The following is a 21,745-nucleotide window of genomic DNA, read 5'->3' as shown; positions in this document are numbered from 1 at the left end:
GTCCTGTTTAGGAATATCCCATCCAGCTTTTCCACTAAACGTTTTTAGAACCTCGTGCCAGCTTTGATCATACCAAATACAGTATTTTATTAGTTTTACATTCAATTTTTGTGTGTTTTGTTGACACTTTATTGTTCCTCCTACTCTTTACTCAAGCTTCCACATGCCAGATCTGGAGTATTTAAGCGCGAGGAACTGTTTGCGCGTTGCCACCGCCTCTGAGCTTTCAGAGCGTGTATTAAGGGTTACTAGCTCTCCTCTAGCCCGGGGAAGCTAGAGGATGAAGATGAGCATAATACCATGCTAATAAAAGACAAATGTTTTGTGGGAGCTTTGGGGATGAGTTTTTGGTTTTTCGGTTTAATCTCATGACTTCTGAAATAATCTTACGGTATCTGGAGGACTGTCTGACAAAAAGCATTTGGGTCTGTGGGGTTTGATTCATGTTGGCGTCCCAGAGCAGAGCTTTAGTGTTTGAAGCTTGCTGCTTTATTTCTCCACCGTGCCCAAAGAATACAGCAGGAGCTATGGAAGGCAGTGAGCTGGGCACCGAAGCGTGGAAATGGTCTTTCGGGAGAGCAAATAAGTGAATTTTTATGGAGTAAAATGCTGGGTTGTCACCCGACATAACTGGGGTCTATTCAGGCTCCTTTTGGGGGTCTGTTTGCAAGTCAGGTAGATAGGGTGAAGCTGGCAATTTAAATCTGGGTACATCTCGGAGAAGTACAGCCACGCATTTGTGGTTTGGATGTTCCTTTGGAAGTTATTCCTATAGAGCTTTGGGGCATTGGTGAGTTCAGCTGCAGGAAGGACTCTCCGGTTTGTTAAAGCAGTTCATTTTCTCTTACGGTAAGATGGGAGGAAGCTTGACGCATTTTCTTAAAGATCCATTGTAGGAACTAGCAAACAGTGAAGACGTGGTAATGATTTGCTAACCTTTCAGTCCTGCATCAGGAAGCCTTTTGTTGAAACAATAGTGATCGTGGAGCAGACATGCAATTCGTGCATCTTAGGTGTGTTTAAAGGGGCTTTGCTTGCTCTTGGTCTGTGCATAGTTTAGAAATTTGTTATTCTTGCATGGCAATCGCTTGTTTGCTGGGACCTGTGGGACCAGAGATCATGCTCGTTCACTCTTGGACCTCTTCAACCGTGCTGTCACCGTTATGGATGAGTGTGTTAACTGCAGAGGTGAACATCTGGTACCTGGCAGCAGAAAACCTGTTGAACTGACAAGTGGCTGGTTTAAAATACTTGAACTGTTGTTTTCTTGCTTAGATTTTTGTCTTTATCCTAATCAGCTTCCAGTAGCTATTTCTATTGAGTCTCATGGAGGAGTAAAGCTAGAATTCGTTAGCTGGAAGATGCTTAGGCTGTGCAGGTGGCCCAGTTGCTTGGACAGATCTGTCTTGTTTTGCCTCTTAATTGAACACAAAGGTGAGGTTTCATCAGCATCCTTGATATACCAAAGATTTACTAAACCCTGTAAGTTGGTGTACACTGGAGAAGGCAGACTTGCACCCGCAGCAGTACCACGGCCCTGTCTTAGGGCTGAGGAGATGACTTGTTTTTATTAGAACGAAAGACAGAGGAAAAAACCTTCTTCCCACTAAAGGTGGATGGGACAGCATTTCTAGGAAGCTGTAACGAAGGAAGTTCACTGTCTTGGCATCACTAAGGAAGAAGAACTAGATGACTCTTTAGAAGATGACGGGGGGGATTTTGGAAATGGTAGCAAGAACTCTTTGAAATTGGGGTTTGTCCATACAAGAACATTCAGGAAAGTTAATTCAAATGAACTGAAGATAGAAATTGAAATATGGTTTTAATTTGGTTTAGTTTAATTCATCTGTCTGCTTGTATTCTGGATGAAGGTGTCCATGCAGGAATTTAATTTCATCTCATAGAAGTACTTAAATTAATATCCTTCATTAGGTTAGGGTGTGCGAGTGTTTTCTTCCATAAGCATTCTCAAACGACCTGTAGCCAAGGAATTGGGCATCAGCAGAAGGGAAGCGACGCCTGTGTAGGTACAGGGTGGTCTTGCTGAGAAGCCAAGAGCCTTCCCCTTCTCTCCCTGAAAGGGGACAGTGCAGTGACTCTCCAATATCCAGCTCTTCCCCACGATCCCTTCTGTGGAGTGCGGCAAGGAGTTACAACACTGATATTCCTACAGGGCAAATCACAAAACCCAGCAGCCCCTAGACACAGACAACTCAGGAGCGTAGAAATACTGTATTTCAGGGGTTCAAGGAAATCTAGTTTGCCATTTCACTCGCACGAACACTCATTTTTAAGTTTGCGATTACACATTTAACTTCAAACCATTTTGTATGTAGATTAGGGAATTTATAAGTTCTGTAATTAAAGCTTGTCCTGATTTGTGTAACAGTACTTTTGTATTGTTACTGCCTCGTTACTCTACTTACGTGCTTCATATTACCTTTTTATTCCACTTAAGTAATTTTCCAGAATTAGTTGCAGAACTTCACAAATCCGTAATTAGCCATACAAGATCCACATTGAGATTTTTTTTTTAATCCAGATTTTTTTAATGCTTCAAATGCTTGTTTGCTCAAGTATGTTCATATGAATTTCTGGACACATTGCACAGTACATGCTGACACCGTGAACAAAAAGCTGGCCAGTCTGTCTATGAACAGCGTGCTGTGGTATGCAATGTCGTGGCACTCGAGGAATTCGGTGATCTCTGTACGAAGAGCAAGATGTTGTTTATTGTTTCTTTATAAAGATTGTTTTGGGTCTATAAAACTTGCTATAGAACACAGTGAGTGCTGTCAGCTTCAAGCACGTTCTTGCTTTACTCAGCGTCATAAATATCTCGTAACAATCTAGGGTATGATGCAGATCTGTTCAATCATATTGGATGGGCTCTTAAAAGGCTCTGAAGACTGTGTCTTGGTATGAGCTTATTCATCTGCGCTAGAAGGATATTTTCTTGCTAGTGAATTTTTTTTTGGTTAGTGTCAGTGTATTGTGGCTTAGATTCTTCACTCCTGGGCTGAAAGCATTTGGAAAGGTTTTATGAGAGATAATAAACTTAATGGGCTTTCAAGCTGTTAACTCTTTTGCTGCGAAATGTAAATGTCTGTTTCTGTAACCCTGTGGAAGTCGATGTGATCTTTATAATGCTGGGAGATGCGAGAACTGCGATACAAAAAGGACAATACAAATGCACCATTTGGACTTTCTCTCCTAAACTCTTGGCGTTTTTCCCATTGAAATGTCTCCCGTATATGTGGCAACGTGTTCACTCCTAAATGACATTTCAACTTCTTTGTAAATTCTTCTGTCCCTTTGGAAAGCTTCACAATGGGATCCCACACGCAGCGTGTTTTTCCACCCCGTGGAGCACAACTCCTGTTCTGCAGGAGGGTGTCTTTTAGTGTGTCTTGGAATGTTTCGTGTGATTTAGGAAATAAAACCAATAAAGCCATAGTTCTCTTGAAATTTAAGAAAGAAAAACTTAGTGTGGCTTGGATTGCATACGTTATTTCTTTCTCTATAGTTGAAACTTCAGGTAAGAGTTTGAATTCCAAAGCCTTCGTGACCTTTGTAAAATCGCAGCAAAGCGAAAAGTGCAATCGCAGTGCAAAAAGGCTGAAATTCAGTGGTGTTTCTGCCTTGAGCAGATTTAAGGGCCTTTTTAGAGCTAGCAGGAGGTATGACTACTTGAAATGTAAGAAAATCAGTATGGAGGAAGAGGCCTATTGTTGAAATGGGCAACGTAACAACAGTATTTTGCAATGAAGTTGCAGTTTGCTTTTCCAATGAATCGCCAGCTTTCTACTGGAAAAAACTTCCTTAGCGTGTGCTCAGACCTAGAACTGTAATACGTTTTCCCCTCAAATACCCACTGTTTAACTCAAAACTTACGTAAGCACCGAAGATACACAGCTAAGCTACTCTGTGCTTGAAATGTGGTTTAGGGGTCAGGAAGGAACTAAGCGTAGCCCATCTGGGTGCCATCTCAGAGCTGTTCTTTTTCTCAAGTAAGGGTATCACTGGTGACGTTACAGTGTTATCCCTTTTCTAGGTACAAATCGCTGTTTCAGGAGTTTTTGTATTTTCTTGCTTGGAATTCTGTATACTTCCCCGAACCTTTTTCCTTTAAAAAAAAAAAAAAAAAAAGAAGAAAGGAAGTAAAAAGTATAGGTGAAAAATCAAGCTGAGTATTTTTTGGCAGTGAATGTTGGAGCTTTAAATTTCTCTAAGGTAATCTTTTTTTTTTCCCCCCCACTTGTTTTTGTAGGATGCTGTGACATCAAAACCAGTAATCCAGTTTCAAGGAAGCCAAGGGGTAAGTTTGTATGTGGGTTGCCTTGGAAAGTTCTTTACTGGCTTATACGATTAATCTGAGTAAGGTATTTGTTCTGTATGTCTGTCCTATTCCAGTTCAAAGAGTGATGCTCTGCTTTCTGAAAGTGAGAGATGTGAAGTTCCGATGTGGTCCAGGAAAGAGTGTTTGCTCATTGATTGCACGGATTATCTCTCTCTAAAAACTTCCCCCCCCTCTTTATTTTCTAACCTTGCTAAACCCATAGCACCAGCACCACCAGTGTTGCCGGTGGTGAAATTTAGTTTTATAAGGCCATGCTGTTGGGTAGAACAAGGAAACGGAAAGTTCCCTGATGGCAGTACTGTGGTGGGTGCAGCAATCCATGGAAACCTCGCCCGTGTCCCGAGGAAACGCCATGCCAAGCCTGGTAAACTTGGGGCAAGACTTTATGGGTACCAATTATTTACAGTAGCAGTGCTTGGAGGCTGCTACGGATGTACCGAAGCTTTATTTAATATGCATGTCTAAACTACTGTGCAGTTTCTGTGAGTACCAAAAGTTTTTTTTTATATTTAGGAGTTTTATTTCTCTAACTTCTGTTCCGATGACTGAACTCCTCCAAGATATTTATAGATGCTTGAAACCGTCTGTCATGCCAGTTACTGACAATGTTGAGATTTAATTGGTAGTGTTTCTGGTAAAGTGATGCAACTCTTCAGTGAACTTTAAAAATGTCATTTATATACCTTTTAGATACAAAAAGGTGTGTGTTTAACTTTGGTGCTCTGCATAAGGAAGGGGAATTTAATTTTTTTGTTTTTCAAGAGTCTGAACTCAGTTGTAAATAACTTCTTAATTTTTTGGGGTGGCACAATAAAACTTTCAAAAAGGCTTGCATTAAGTAGGCATCAAAGTCTAGCACATTTCTCCTTGCCCATATTTTACCTTGTGATATTAGCCTCAATAATAGTACATAGTACTCTAACAAAACATAGCAGGAAAGACATGATTGTTATTGTAAGTTAAGAAGAAAAATACAAACCTTTTTGTCCTGGGAAATAAAGAAAGGAGCAATTTCCAGGTTTTTTACTTTGTTTACAATTAAACTTCCCAGAAAGCTCAGCATGAAAGCTTAGATAAAAATCTGCAACTGAAGTTTGGCAAAATTAGAAGCGAGTGACAAGGAAAACTTCTAAGGGTGCATGATTTGTTGTTATTAGATGAACAAACAGCTTTGCATGTAATAAAGAAGCTAAAGAGACTGCAAATGCTTTCTTTTCCCTTTGTAGAACACCTTGTGAGGATCTACACCTAACTCTTCCTGTAAAGCTGCTTAAGTTCTAGAAATGCCTCTTCTCTTAATCTTCCTCCTCAAACGAAATGTAGCAAAATGAATCAGAACAGCTTAAAACGCTCCACTGCCCTCAGCCGCTGTGCTCTCCTTGTAGTGGGTTTTACATGGATCTGATACGGCCCCGGGCGTTTTCAGGTTAACAAAAAGCAACCCCATTTTAAAATGATGCGGTTCCTTATAATAATTTTAAAAAACCCCTATTTTAAAATGATGCAGTTCCTTATAATAATTAAAAATATTTTCAAATTATGCAGTTCCTTATAAAAAAGAAAAATAAATATTTAATGCACTTAATTGTATTTGAGCCCTTAACTTCCAGAGAAGAGTTTTTGGTGAAGGAGCTGCCAGTCACCTGTAATGACAGTCCGGGCTGAATGGAAAAGGAACGAAGCAGCACGATTGCGTCTGATGTTGCCATTTAAAGAGCGAAGCGTTGAGCCCTGCACAGTGTGAGCAGCGCCGGGGCGTTGCGGGTGGAAGGAGGATGTTGGCAGCACAGAGCTGACCTCTGCTTGCCTCGTTTTCAGCTGTTTAATTAATTGCACTGTCGAGTAAAGGCCAAAGGTAGAGCTTTGAAGAAAGCGAGATCCAGTTCAATTGGGGCAGATAGAAAGAGCTCTTTGTCCTTTTATTATTATTTTTACTGGGTATGACAAGAAGCTGGCAGCTGCGTAACCATCTGTTTTGAAGTGTAGTGCTCGTATATGTCATGGTTGTGCCCTGCTTTAAGGAATTGATGGCAGGGCTTTAAACACTTTCTAGTGAGCCTCCTATCAACTGGACTGAAAAGATAATTTAACAAGTTCTCGTATTCAGATGATGACATTAAAACGTATTTGTTTAGCTGTTTATTTTTGGAATACACTTTCTTCCACTATACCTTAATTCCCCGATTTGTTGCTTCCTGATTTGCTTCCTAATAAATGTTGCTATGGAGAAGATTTCCAATTAACGTTTGAGGGTGGTAGGTTTTATACGTAGCACAAATGTCAGAGCGTGATTTAAAGCAGTGTCCAGTGATAGGAGATTTTAATAGTGTGACTTTTCTGTGTAAATACCCTTCTCGCAAGAAGGTAAAACTTACAAATATTTGATGATTGGGGGAAGCAGGATATAAAATAAGAGTTTAAAACAAACTGCTGCTTCCTTAATTTAATTCTCTAGAAGCCTCCAGACCTGTTGAATCTCATTATTTGTGGGGTTTTTAAATTACTGTGTCCGTGTCTTTTTTACCTATTCCCAGTGTTAGCCTAATGAATGCTGTCAAGGATACTCTCAGCTTCTAATACGCAGGAAACAACTTCCATGTTTAATACTCTGATTAACCAGAGAAGGGAATTGGCCAGGAATAAAACACGGGGTCAGCAAGGTGGCAACTCTGTCGGCCAGGTGCTGAAAGGAGGATGTCAGTGGTTCTAGCCCAAAATAAAACAGCTGTTTCAGTGACAGGGGACGAAACCTCCTGTATGGATCCTGGTCCGGATCGAATCTCACGAGAGTTTTTATAAACCACGGACTGTAAATGATCTTTGCCTTGGGATGCATTTCTTTATAGCAATGCTAGTCTTGTTAATTACTTTCAGTGCAATAATCTGTGCAATAATCAGAATTTCGATAGTAGTAACTAGGTCGTAATTAGCAGAGTGTTACTCTGCTTTGAGATGCTAAAGTGGGACTATCTGGATATTCCTTAAGAGCAGCATCTGTTCGTTCCCCTGTTTCTTGGGATGAACTTGTGCTGGTATTAACAGAGGAAGGTGAAATTGCCATTCAGAATGAGCTTTACACAAATGAATATTACTTGAAAGAAAAAAACAGAAGTAACATCTGTACGGAACTATTTTTAAGTGTCTATGGTTACTGGTGTAATACTCGGCACCAAAATTAGGGCTGCCTCAAAGCAGTTACCATGCTGATTTGGTGGCTTGAGAAACCTTCTGTTTCAGCTAAAAATAATTCCTAGATAACGGCCAGTTTGCGTGTGCTACACTTTTCAGTACTGGAACGAGCAACATTTAACGCTGAAGTGACTCTCGCTTCTGCCTCATTTTACGTCCTTTGAAGAAGCTGCAGAAACTCTACAAAAATGCCAAAGTCGGGGCTCTCAGAGCAGCCGTTTTTTACAATGGTGAATCAGGAGCTGGAAGCAAGTTATTTTAGTGTGTGAACATATGATTTGGTTACATCCTCCAGGTTTTATTTTACAAACCCGTCACGTGCAGCACAACTCGCTCCCCCAACGAACGGCACTAGAAGCTGAACAGACCCATTGCATTTACCTTCTTGCCCCGTTCCCAGCAAATTAACGAGCGGGTGAACGGTGCCAACTGTAAGACACCCACAATCTGCTGTTTACATAACTTTGACTTTGTGCATATTCTCAGCTCGCTCGTAAAGCAGAAGAGAATTTTATTCGTTCTGGATGGGTGGGGGCAGAGGGTGCTGGGACAGATTAAGGGCTCAAGGCTGCGGCGCACGTTTGGCAGGGGAGATAACGGAGCTCAGCTGCTGCTGCCGGAGGGTTAGCGCTGCCCGTCAGTGCCCGGATCGCCACCAAATCTGCTCCGAGTATTTTTAGATCCAGATCCTGGCACTGCGCAGGGGGTAACTTGTCCTTCTGGGTCACTCGAGTCTGGGTTTCCTGGCTTGCCGTTTCGAAAGAAGGGAAGCCTGTTTTGAGGGCTGGCTGGAGGATAGCTGGTCTTTACGGAGAGTAAATGGAAAATGCTGCACTGGCTCAGCTCAGCGCAGGTCACACAGGCGTTTCTTGCCAGTTCTGAGAACATCCCTGTGGTTTAGCAAAGTGGCACAGATGTACCGGGTTTCCAGGCTGCTGTAGATGTCTGAGGTCAAAGGGAAACCACCTAGAAACCCTTCTGTACCAGCAGTAATCTTTTATGGAGCACAGTCATACGTGGATGCCACGAGTTGGTTTGCTAGGCATACATATTTTGTGCATATATGTGGCAATCTGGGTAAATATAAATCTGTGTGGTAGAGTGTAGCCTAAAATAGGTTGAAGCTGATGTTCCTTCTGTCTCATTTTCTGGAAGCCATCTTAATTATCAAATATTGATGTGATAGTAGAGCTCAGATGCTGAGATTTATGTTGGATCTTGAATGCAGAGGGGAAACAGTTTCCCTTTTGAAAAATGAATGGCTGGGGGGAGAAAAACAATGCAGATCGCTGTAGAGTTGTCTGCAGAGCACACTTAATGCTTGATTAAATATTTAATTTAGCAGGAGCGTCACACTCTACTGTGAGCCATGAAATCTCGTTATGGAATTATAATCTCTTAAAGAATAAGCATGCTACCTAGTGACCTGGCTTGTACTATGTTTAGTGCTGGATCACTAATTCTAAAGAAACAAATCTAAAGTGCTTTAAATTTAATATAAACAGTGGTAGCAAGTCTGTTTTGAGCCTGAATCAATAGAATTGGGTCAGATTACTAGAACAAGATTATTGCGGGCTCTGCTTCGAAAGGCAGCAAGCCGCCAGCTCGGATCTCTGTTCTGTTACAGTCATAGCCGTCTCTTTAGCTGTTCTTTACATCTGTCTACCTCTCTTACCTTATCTTTTCAGTGCATATAGTTTTGCTAACTTGAATCCTTCTTGTAGCTTCTCGCTCTTTGTAGTCTCCTATGCAGTAACCCATATGCTTTACTTGTAGTGCAAAATGGCTAAAAGCATAGTGACTGCTGAAAAATTGAATTTTGTGTTAGTGTGGGCTACCCAAATGACCAATATTTTTCTCCTTCCAAACAGCACATTGCAATTCCAAGGCCTGATCGACCTACGGAAGTGCGGACTTTCACGTTTTATCTTTCAAATATTGGCAAGGACAGCCCCCAAGGGAGTTTTGACTGTATCCAGCAGTATGTATCTAGGTGAGCAAAAGAAAATCTAGCCTTTTTTTTAATATCTTCTGTAGAACCTTTTCCCTAGCAAACCTGAACAAGACTTAATACGTGTTCTTTCTTTTTAGAGTCTTTCTAATCTGTTTGTGTGTGTATACTTGGGTAAGGAGGCACTCAGAGAAGAATCTGTTTACCTCTCAGCTTCTTTCTGTCCCCTCCTATTATTTAGATAACGCAAGCTCAGTTATTCACCAGCGACAGAGATGTGCCCATTTGCAGTGTTGGGAGTATCTTTTCCGTTGCATTTCTCTTGCAGCAATGGCAATATCCACTTGGATTGCCTTGGAAGCATACAGGATAAAATCACCGTGTGTGCTACTGATGATTCCTACCAGAAGGCAAGGCAAAGCATGGCACAGGCAGAGGAGGAGACTCGCAGCCGGAGCGCTATAGTCATTAAACCTGGGGGGAGATACGTAGGTAAGCAGCAACTTGATTTGGGGGACTGTCTTCACTAGCTTCTGAAGTCAAATGCTGACGCTTGTTTTGCTTGTCCATGAAAGTCTTTAACAAGTATTTGGTAGTTCCTTATGGGTGTCTCATTAGGGTGCTACTCTCCTTGTATTGTGACTTCTTTATGGCTTCCATCTTCACCCTAGAACGTGTGTGGTGGTGTTTGTGTGGCCCCCGAGGATTGTCGTGTGCAGTCACATCACTCTCTGGCATTATTTCATATTTGTCATGCAATGATGCTGAGAGCATACCGCTGATCCATCAGAAGTGTCTGTGCTCCTAGCGAAGTCAGCTAAAATGTACCACCGCTGTTGTCACACATCTGGTGTGTGCCTACACTTGAGACCGTAACATGCAACATCTAGGATGCAGATAGCAGAGCACTTGTGTTAATAAACAAAGAGACTAAAGCAGTGCTGTTGACTGCAGCCTTAAAGAAACCATCTTATTGCGACAATTAAAGGAGAATCTTAGGGGAGGAAATAAAACTGTGGCAAATATCAGTGGGCTCCAGAAGGAGCCTGCAGAGACCTAGCTTTGGGCTCAGATCTCTGCTTAACCTCAGTCTGGTCACAAATTTAGGGCACAAATATTAACCAGAAAGCAGAGGGGGTTGGCTTTTTTTTAGCCAGCTGTTTTTTCTGCAGCCCATGTGATCTGTAGCCAGTCTCTTCTCAGAGGATGTCTGTGATGAGAATGGTGAGTTGCAAAATGTAGAACTGACCCTGACTCATTGTTTTATCAGCCAAGTGCTCAAAGCTGAGAAATAAGATAGTAATCAGGAAGGAAATGCATTGATTTCCTGTAGACTAGAAGATTATTTTGTTTAGCTTATATTTGAGAACATTACAGTAAGTGGATGAAGTTGTTAGGCTTGTGAGGGAGAAGATTCTCAAAGCAAATTGCTTCCCGGAAAGATAGAGCAAAACTTCTGATTTAAAAATACTCTTGCTAAAACGTTTACTGCTCTGAAATGGAGGTACGACCATGTAAAAAGCAGTGGAGTGGAGCACGTGCTGCATATATAAGATGTCAGTGTTTAAGACGGGAGGAAAGTACTGGTCCAAGAAGGAAGAGCCTGGGCAAGGACAGTCCTCTTGTGGGATATGCACGTATTTGGTGTGCCAGCCCCGTCAGCTGATTCACTCGCAGGCTAGTCTGGAGGGAGAAGGCTGGCTCTCACATTTCCACGAGAACATGGAGCTCAGCACTTAAACGTCAGTGGAGTCATTCCAGGCAGCTCAGATGTGGAAGAATTTAAATGAAATGTTGAAATTGGAGATCAACAGAACAGCATAGATGTGAACTAACACTTGAACGAATGTATATGTAAATAGATAGATGATATGTCTGTAGGGGGATATGTGTGCTTATATATACGCTAAATATGTGTGTGTGTGTGTATACATCTAAATATATGCACATGTATAAATATTTTAAAAGACTCTGTGTTCTGGCTTAATTTAGTTTTTTCTTTTCCTATCATTGTGCATTTTGGCTCCAGCCCTAAGTGGAAATGTCCCAACGTGTTTTTGCTGTTTGTGACCTGGCAAGAGTTAAGGGAGTTCTAGAAAGCTGACGAATCTTCTCTTGTCCCATTTCTGGAAACGGAGTCCAGTTGACCTCTGAATTTTGGGATGTATAACATGTGAATTGTTGTTTTTCTTCCTCTCGTCTTAACTCAGCCCTGCCGACGATGGGTCGTACTTGCTTGCATCAGCGTGGTGCGTAATAAAAAGCCAGGAAGTGGGGACTGAGTTATGCAATCTACATTTCAGTAAAATAAACACTGCAGACAATCACCAGTATCTTCAGATGGCTCAGTTGAAAACATTGCTTCCTAGCAGTGGAGAATTGCCATGCTGAAATAAACCTCCAAAATTCTTGCAGTAAATGCTGGATGTTGTTTGTCCTAGTGAAGGTCACTTTCTTGAACCGAAGTGATTATTGATTCCATCTCCATGTTTTAGACCTTGGAACCTACAGATTTGCTTTTTCGATTTGCTGATTTTGCCTTTGGTAGCAGGAACCTGGCTTTGTGACCTGTTTTGGTATTCAAAATAGTAAAATTCTTTGATTTGCGTTTTAGTAAGTGATGTGGGACTTGTGTGAGGGTTCTAGCTAAAGCTGTTTTTCAATAGGAATGGGAAGATGAATTCTTGTACAATGCTGTCAGAAACCAAGAACCACATTTGGGACGGAGTTGAGGAAGCTGCCTCTGAGGGCTCGAGATGAAGTTTTGAGACAGATTTATGTTCTCACATAAGCATAAATAACTGGAGGGTGAAGCAGTTATTACTACAATGTAGAAGGAGTTATTCTATTAGAATAGACAGCACACTAATGAATAGGCTAATGTATCGGTGTTAGACCCCATTCATGTGGCTGTGTTTGGCGGGGGGGGAAGGGAGGTGGACCCAGCCCCATAAAGTTCCTATTGTTCTAAAAGCAGAAACATCTGCTGGAGTAGCGGTTTTGCTGAGATCAGCAGCAGGGAGCCGCTCGTTGACCAGTTCTGGTCTTTCCGCTCCATATTTCGACTCTTCTACATAATAATGCAGAATTTTCTTCTCTGGAGGGGAAAAAAATGGTTAGATCAACCATGGGGATACATGCACTTGGGATAAATGAAAAGCTGGCAAACAAAGAGAGCTTTATGTAAGCTTGTGGCCAATAATACTCAGGTTTCCAGAGCTTGGTGTTGCTGTTTACTTGTTACAAGCTTGTCATGAATCGTAAAACTCATGGGATACTTGTTCCAGCGGCATATCAGAACGGATGGGGTGTGCTGGTTGTGTTTGTCCTTCATTGTCATCTTCTGGCACTTCAGACGGTGTAATGAACTCCATATACATGTTGACAGACCACTGGCCTTTGCAAGGTGACTGCTGCAGTTCACTATTCTCATCTCATTTTAGGCAAAAAGGTTCAGGTGCGTAAACCTGCACCAGGAGCTTCCGATGCTGTTCCCTCCAGGAAGCGCCCAACGCCAGTCAACCTTGCCAGTGCAATAAAGAGAGGCAATAGTGCGATTTCTCAGAGACCCTTCAAAGATAGGGTTGTGCACTTACTGGCACTAAAGCCTTATAAGAAACCTGAACTTATTCTCAGATTGCAGAAGGATGGACTTTCTCAGCAGGACAAGGATTTGCTGGACAACCTTCTGCAACAGGTTTGTACTCTGATGAAGGCAACAATTTAGGTAAAGGGAAATGTCTTCTCAGAACGGTAGTACCTTCTGTATTAGTCTGAACGTAACCTGTGTATCTCAAAGCTGCAGCTGAATGTTTCTCTAAAGGCCGTGTCCGACAGAAGTTCGCAATTCACGTTACTATTTTGCTAGAGATAGCAGAAGCCTCTCGTGTGTACGCCTCGGTTTAGGTGTATGCAGCTAAGCTGTATGATTTCGGTTCACAGATCAGTCACCTAAGAGGAACACTTTCGGTTGGTCGTGGGGAGAATTATGTTACAGAGGATCTAAGAGCTGTTGGATTTGTTATAACCTATAAATCTATTCTATGTATTTTTATTAATGTGGATTTAAAGGAACATGTTCTGTATTGATACATGTAATATTTCCTATGCGGAGGAAAAAATACATCCCTCTCCACTAAGCTTTACATCTTCTTTGTATTGTTCAGACCCATGCCTTTCCTGCTTTGAAATGCAGCTGGTTAGGTGTGAAGATCATGCAGCTTCTTGCAAAGCATATTATTTGTATGTCAAGTGTGAAAGCTGTCTCCAAGCTAAATCAGTTCTTAACACTTTGAGTCATGTTGAAGGTGCCATTTTAGGAAATGCAGTAAATACCTTTATTGCTCTCTCAGTACAAAACACATCATGGATATTTATTTAAATGCTGCAGCTGTCCCTCTTCTGTATTAGGTTGGTTTTTTTTTTTTACTCCTTTCCATAGCTGAAAAGAATGAGACGGTGAGGAGTTAGTTTGCCCAGGGGCACAGGGCAGTTCATATTGAAAATGGAGTTATTGCTGGCACAACTTGCTCCTTCCCTAGATTTTAATCCTGTAGCCCTTAATTTTCCAGCAGTGCTAGAATTCTTTTGAGCACCCTTTTGAACGCTATAAATAGGTTTAATACTAGAAATACTGGTTTTGATAATCACCTTTTATTGATGCTCTCACAAACCCCTAGCAGGCAAGTGGCGTGTTCAGCAGCGTCCACAGTGTCAGCCTGGTTGGGCTGTAAATGTATTGCTCGTAAACTTAATCTCCTTTCAGCGCTACCAGGGCTCCCATCCACAAGCAGACACAGATAAGCTAAAAATTACAGGCTTCATTAAAGCTACATGTCTAAATACGTCTAGGTGTGGGTTTCATTGTACTCTTGCATCTCTCATAGGACTCTCTGTTCCTGCTGGCCTTTTTGCCTCATTTTGCAAGGTTTCTATTTTTGGGAGGCCTGGGGTGGAGCTTGCGGAGTCCCACACCAGCAAAACAAGGAGGTAGCAGCTCTCAGCCTCTGTGCAGAGAAAATCTGAGGAGTAGTTCTGCCTGGGCTACAAGCCTTGCCGAGCAGTGTGTCTCCCGCTGTAGAAAGAGGCAGTAATGGGAGAGATTCTCAGAGAGTTTTTGAAAAAGAACCTGGCTTTGCTTTTGTCTCTTGGGCATGTTTACTGGGATATCTAAATGTAAAACACAGCTCAAATTCTTCTTGTATTTTGGCTCAGGATTTTGGAAAGCTGACAGAACCGAAAGGAAAAACAAAAGTGTTCATCATGTAAACTGATAACTGTGACTTTTATTTTTTGCTTATCAGGAGAGCTTTGCTGTATTATTGCTTTTAAATTCATAGATTTTTAATATTAGGTCATAGTCTCCCTAAAGCAAAAGTAGAGGAATTAACAGCATCTTCAGTTAACTCAAGACTTTCTACTCCTTCACTTGCTTTTCTGAGGCTGTCTTACTGCTGCGTGGATAATAGAAGTTCATAAGCACAGCCGTCTCCTGAATGGAGCGAGCAATGGAGAACGCCAATCCTTAAACAGATGCACAATATCTCCACTGACTGACTAAAACCGTCTTCCAGTTTCAAGTGTAATACAGTCGTCAAACTGAGCGGCTAAAGCAGCGTATTTGGGATGCAGTTGCTGGCTTTGCCAGTTGATCAGCCTGGCCGTGGGCATAGCATTTGGCATCTCTGCCTCCGTATCCCTTTTATAAAAGCAAATTTAAGGCTTTGTTTCCTTTCTAAACTTGCAGTGCTCTACAATCCACCAAAGAAGGGTTCAGCAAGATAGTACAGTATCTGTGAAAACTTAATTGGGGCTTTTTGGTTTGTACTAACATTGTATTTTTCAGATGTGTAACCAGCAGCAAGAAGTTAAATTTTTCAGTCAAGCTGTGGAAAGACTGATTAAAGCGGGAAAACTCTTAACAAGTTGTTTCCATTCTAATACAATTCTGCTGGTTCCAGCAGTGTTTCCGATCCATGTAGGCACCATGCGGAGTTTTGTGGGGACACTACACACGATAGGATTGGATAAAATGTCACAAACCTTCTCGTGCAAGTGTACTGAGCTAGCTGCAACACATGATTTAGGTGCAATGCTTTACTGTAAAACCCTGGGTTATAAGCTGGTAATCACAGGTTTTGTTCGTGCCCTGAAGTAGTCCTCGGAAAAGTTCTCCTCCATGAAATCCAGCAGGTGATCGTAATGCACTGAACTGCACGGTGTAATCTGCAAGCTCCCTAATGCATTGTATCTGCAAGGCATTCTCTTCACTGCTCCTTGAGAAAGAAGCTATCTGTCGCCTGTTTTACTGGCTTGTTAGTGAGAAATTATCTTCTGGCAATTGTTAACTAAGCTATCGCCGCAAGAGTTCCTCTAACAGCTGATGAACTGCACCATTTTAGCTATTGGACAAGTGTGATAAGTGAACTGCCTGTTCCCACTAGTGTTTATTTCCAGGTATTTCCATAAACTGCTGTTGTACTGTTCCAGACTATCCAAGCTGAATAATCTGCTTAGGTATCACTTGTTTCCCGGTATATTGGATATGCTTTGGAAACTCATAATAAACTATTGCAAAGACAAGGCAAAAGGAAAGGCACAGTTTGATTAAATAATCTAAATAATTAGGAAATGAAGTATAAAGTCTCTGCTTGTTCTCTGACACTACTAACTGCTGCTAAGTCTGCTGAGATTTTTGCCTACATCTTAGATGTCTTTTGTTAGAACAAGTGAGAAAATTAAACCCTAACAGTTTTTTGCAAATTACTTTTGTTTCAGGTGGCAAATTTGAGTGCCAAGGACAGCACTTTCACACTGAAAGATTGTGTATACAAAGAAGTGCAGAAGGACTGGCCTGGCTACTCTGAAGGAGATCAGCAGTTGTTGAAGAGGATACTTGTTCGGTAATTATTCCATCTTCTCTGTAATATCATCTGGAGCTTGAAAATACTGGGCCAGGTCAGTTGCTATAAATCAGGGTAACTGAAGTCAGTAGAACGATGGTAAGTTGAGTGTTTGACTTATTTTAACCTGAAGTAAATCTGTTTATCATCCAGGCAGCTGTAGAAGTTGACTGAACTTGAATATAAAAGTGGAGGCACTCTTCGTATCGTCCTAGGTTGCCATGAAATCGTTATGCTAAAAGCTACGGGGAAAAATCTGGATGGGGAACAAAAGCTGTTACAGTTAAAAGTTAATGGTGGTTTAACATCCTCGGAGACGAATGGATTAAGGCAAATGTGTCCAGCTCAACTCTCCATTGAAACTCTCCTTTCCTTTTTCCATATCTTCTTGTACACGGCTTCCTGTGCAGACTGCCGTGTTTGTTCAAGGCAGGGAGAGAGACGTTACCGTGCAGCCGCGTCCCCTCGCTGTCTTGCTCGGCCGCTTCTGTGTTCTGTTCCTGTGGGTGTCCCTATTCCTCTTGAGCTGTTTGCTTTGGAGACTTTGCCGCTTAATTTCTGTAGCGTTATTTGGCTGTTTGTTTACTTGGGTGTTTTTCTTGTGTTGCAAATTCTGTTAGTATCCCGGTCGCCCTTGCAAGATTAAGATTTGATTGAAGTAAGGGATGTGTGAAAAAGCATGAGGCAGTTCTATAGAGATAAGTCCCCTAAAGCACGTGCCGGTTGTCCTGCTGCCCATACAGTGTAATCCCCACTGTCCAAGGGATACCTGTTCTCATGTTCCTACCTGAAAATAGCCCTTAACAGAGTTAGTTGAGACAATAGCTTTGTCTCATTGGTTGCTACGGATTTTTTTCCTCTGCAGATATTTTTCCTTAGGTGAAGCCTCCACGCTTGGAAGCTCTTGGCTGGCAGGCAGCAGGGAAAGAGAACGTATCTCTCGGGTTTCTAAAGGAGAATTCTGCTCAGAGTGTTGATATTTGCCCCTCTGGGTTTTCAGTGTGTTTGTACTGACTTGGTACAGATTTTGTAATGCGGATAGAGATTTTTGCTTGACTTGTTTTTGAGACTTAATCTTAACCAAAAATGCAATAAAATAAGTAGAGCATGCTCTGTTTGAACAGTTTCCATGATTTGAAAGCACAATTGGCTGGGAGATGAGACTTTGTTAAACCAACAGAAACTTGCACTTAAAGTGCTTTGGCATGCTAAAGAAAAATCAAACTCGTTTAAATGGCCTTGATGCTGAATTATAATTAAATGGAAAAATACAACTGCCATGCAATCTTTATGGCTTTCAAAAAAGTTAATTCCTCCCTGTAGAAAGCAATGTTTACTGCTTTTTCTAGAATTGTGGCATTCAGTTATGCAAAGGTCTAAAAATAGCCATTGGAAAGGATGTATTCAACTGTACAAACAAAGACCCGCTCAGCCAATGCAGGTAATGAGGCTACAGAATGGAAAAAACATGTAGGGTTGAAGACAGTAGAAAAACATTCACAAAAAGGGCACAGGCACCAGACGTAGGACTTTACGTAGCTGGCTGTGGTAGTCTGCGTGGTTGCCTAGATCCAGCCAATTGTTAAATGTCCTCTCGGTTTTCAGGTCCGGTTGCTACTCGATGGTTCATTGGCTGCAATAATTAGGACATCTGCAAATATTAAAACTGTATCTAACAGTGCCCCTGTTAGACTAACTCATTTTTTCTCGTTGTCTGTGTTTTCCATCCTTCTTTCGCCATTGTAGTGAAATGTTTTTCCGTCGTTACAAGAGCCGCTGAATTGAAAGTAGTTGTCTTTCATTCACTTTTTTTTAAATCCATAATTAATGTGTTAGGAGATGTGACAAGGTTGCTCAGTCTAGTCAAACGGCATCCAAAAAGCCACTTTCACTGTGGTGTTTATGCAATATCACTGTTCCCCTTCCTGTTTTCACAGTCTCTGAGTACTTTTCTTGAGTTGATCCGTGGCTGTTGAGATTGTTCTAAATAAAATTAAACAAAGCAGCAACTGAAGCCAGAACGGCGGTGAAACTGCAGACGTCTAAATGTTGCTGCAATACGGCCGAAGGTTCAAGCTCAGGTTAAAAGAAAATCTTGTAAAAGTCATGGGCTCTATCTCTGAAATAATCTTCCCAATGTTTGAAAAATATGTGCGCGCTTTAAAGCTGATTATAGCCTCTTGTGGAAGAATTTAGACGTTGGTTATTTAGGCTGTACAGCTGGTGACAAAATGACTGCAGAACTAGTTTATTAAAACCTTTAACCCTGAATTTTTTTCCAGCTTGACAGCTGCAACTTGATGCAACAGTAGTTTTTCCTGGGTGATTAATACACGGGCAATCTGGCTGGTGTCAGAGGAGTAGGGCAAAGCTGGTGCGCTATGAAACTTTACTCCGAGATCTGGAGAGCCCCTTGGGTGGTGGGGAGTGGAGATACCCAGCGTGAATGTGAATTAACGCACTTACGTGATTAGAATGACTTGCATTGTACTTTTTTGCTACAAGAGGTTTCTCTTGTTTGTCGAATACCGCAGATACAGACCAGAGTAGCACAATTTTGCATGATGCAACTTAAAAGTGTTATTATGAAGCCCTGAATGTAAATCCTAGTGGACCAATAACACCGTAACAGTTCCTGTATAATCCTGCTTTTCCTGGACCCAGTGGGGCTTGCTTCTGAAAGAGGACTGCTGTTCCTGTAAAATCTTGCTTTAATGGTGCTAATGAGTGGGAGAACTTACTCCTCAACATCTGAACTTGAGTTTCAGCCCCTTTTCAGTGTGCTTGTTTTCTGAATTTTCTCGTGAAGTCAATTTTAACTGGGGGAGGCAAACTCAGCAGAAATGATTTTAAATAATGTCTTGCTTATTGAGCTGTATTTCAGTCAGTAGCAAGAATATATGTATCCTATACACTTTAAAGTTCAATGCCAGGTTTTACTAATCTGTATATGGATTATTTTTCTAAGGTTGTAATTCATTTGTTGTAGTACTTACGTCACCAGTTCAAGAGAAAAGAGGTAAAACTGTTGGAAAATAAGTTCCGTCCTCAGTCGGGAATCCTCTTGTGTGTCTGATAGCTCAGCCTGCCTCCTCCCTCCCTGCCACAACACCGGCAGTGTCAGTCCAAGGTCTTACCTCCATTCACAGAGAATTACAGAAATCATGGGAAGGCAAGAAAGAGATAAGCAATTACCATATGTTGTTGACTGATATTTTCCTGTAGTAGTTTCTTCCTAGATTTTGTCTGAGATCGAAACTGTAAGTGCCTGAACGAGCTACTTTCATGGCATCTTCAAGCAGTCAGAATTGGAGCCCACAAAAAGGCTCTTTGCTCTGCAGGAAGATTTGAAATACCATCTGTTGGCTTGTCAAGCACGGGATTTGAACAGCCCTAAATTCTGTTTTTCAGGAAACTCTGTCAGCCGCAGAACAGTAGCGGTTTTCAAGGAGAAGCGCCTTCCCTGAGTCCACCGAAAGACAACGTGAACTCCAGCTCTCCTCCTCAGGTAGGTGATCCCTCTCCAAGGGTGTTGGGTCTGATTAGCGCAGAGCCAGCAATCGGCTCCGTCTGCTCTTGATGGAGTTGGTGGCTGGACATAGGTCCAGGCTGAGCTGTTCAGCCTGTCTGCACACTGTAATCACCTGCTGCTGGAGGCTCTTAGGTCAATAGGTTGCTGGGTTTTTTTTTTCTATTTTATTAAGTTAGTCTAATTCTGGGTTTCCTCGGCATCTGTTTCTCCTCTGGATGTGGTTCAGTGATGGCCTATGGGGAGGATCTCTGACAGTGTGTCTTAGGTTTAGTTTTAAGGGCTAAATTTTTTTCACAGTGCCTACATCCCTCTTGGAGTTCCTGGGAGAATGAGCTTGTGTTTTACTCATTACTAATAATTGACTGGAACGAAGCAGTAATAAGTAGTTCCCAAACATGGTTGAGTTATTAAAAACCTTGACCTTTTGCAACCTAATTGCCGTGACAGATCAGGGGCAGGTTGGTCTGCTCTTTGATTTGTTGAGATGCCAGCGCATGGAGCTGTGAAAAGCACGTTCTAGCTGTTTTTCCATGATAATAAACTGCGAAGGAGCTGCACTTGCTTGTGTGTTAAGCAGAGTCTGTCCCCACTCCTCTTAATATCTCTTAGCACAGGCATTTCTTGCGAGCATTGTGAAATGCCAGCTTCCTTTCTCTGCTGTGGGTCAGCCCAGACAAGTTGAGTATTTATTCTCCTCCTGCCAGTGGAATGTGTAATGCCTACTTGTCTGGACAGACGCACTGAGGATTAGTGGCAAAGAATATTAGCAGGTAAAGAAATTATGTGCTTTCTGGCTGTGAGAGGGAGGCAGTTCTCTATTGAGAACAAGAACTGTTCAACTTGTTTGCCAGGTAACTAATTCCAAATCCTCTCCTGCTCTGCTGTGGGCATGTTCCTGGTGAATAAAGAATGATCCCCTTCGTTCGAGTTAGCTTGGAAAGACACAATGCTGTTAAGAGGCTGGTCTTGTGTTTTTCTTAACCTGATTTTGAAAAAATGTAGGTTGAAAAATCATCTCGCTTCTGGCTGTATATATTTTGAAAGATGCAAAGGTCTGTAGGGGATGTTTCTGGTCTCTTGAGATGACCCAGTTGAAACTTTGGGTGGTTGATTGGCTTGGATCTAGAAAAGGCTAGTGAAACAGGGGCAACGCAACATGGAATATAAATGTTTCCAGCAGTGCTTCTAACATGGCTTGTGTCAGACAGCAAACCGCAGACTGCTTTTTCTTGTAAGCAGTCATTTTTTTTGATACTCTATAGCTGTAGTTTCTATTTAGAGAAGGGATGCCTGCTAATGGTTGCAGTCCCAGCAGGGGACTGGGATTTGGTAGTCTGGAATGCAAAATATTTTGGGAAAGTTCAGTGGTGGAATGAAGGCGAAGAAGATGATTGGTCTGGTAATTCTAAGGAAGCATGGCAGAGCAGGTATCGCACGCATGTACCACCTCACAACCAAAGAGGTAAAGCTGGTGAAGCTGGTATTTGTTGGCTTTAGAGAAAGGATAGTAAAAGATGGCAGTTCTTAGATCTGAAACCTGTAGCCAAAGCGAATGGCCCCTCCTTTTGGGAGATGGACACTGCTTGTGTTATGCTGGGAAGGCAGTCAGTGATGTTGCAAAGCTGGTTTGACGTGCTGTCCTTGCCCCTTGAGCTCTGTGGCAGTAGGAGCAGCTCCTCTTCGTAATTACCTTGACAGGTGGAAAGGGTTCCTGCCACTGAGCAGTGTCCTTGAGACCCCTGGAGTTAGCAAAGAGAAATAATAACTGGGGGGGGGGGGGGGGGGGGGGGAATTGGGGGCCCCCGCACAAA

The 21,745-nt window shown here is 42.0% G+C and overlaps 1 protein-coding gene across 1 annotated transcript in view; it reads left to right on the top strand.

Moving 5' to 3' along the window:
- The first annotated feature begins 4,263 nt into the window (after positions 1–4,263).
- The window catches only part of ELL (elongation factor for RNA polymerase II), a 30,247-nt gene continuing 12,765 nt past the window's right edge, over positions 4,264–21,745 (top strand). The window contains exons 1-6 of the mRNA XM_019472231.1: positions 4,264–4,318; positions 9,421–9,542; positions 9,829–9,992; positions 12,944–13,197; positions 16,278–16,402; positions 19,814–19,910. Coding sequence (XP_019327776.1) covers positions 9,923–9,992; positions 12,944–13,197; positions 16,278–16,402; positions 19,814–19,910 — 546 coding nt within the window. The 5' untranslated portion in view covers positions 4,264–4,318; positions 9,421–9,542; positions 9,829–9,922. The remainder of the gene's footprint in view (positions 4,319–9,420; positions 9,543–9,828; positions 9,993–12,943; positions 13,198–16,277; positions 16,403–19,813; positions 19,911–21,745) is intronic.

Source organism: Aptenodytes forsteri, unplaced genomic scaffold (genome assembly GCF_000699145.1).
Source record: "Aptenodytes forsteri isolate BGI_AS27 unplaced genomic scaffold, ASM69914v1 Scaffold147, whole genome shotgun sequence".
Classification (NCBI taxonomy): Eukaryota; Metazoa; Chordata; class Aves; order Sphenisciformes; family Spheniscidae; genus Aptenodytes; species Aptenodytes forsteri.
This window is presented reverse-complemented; position numbering and strand designations above follow the sequence as displayed.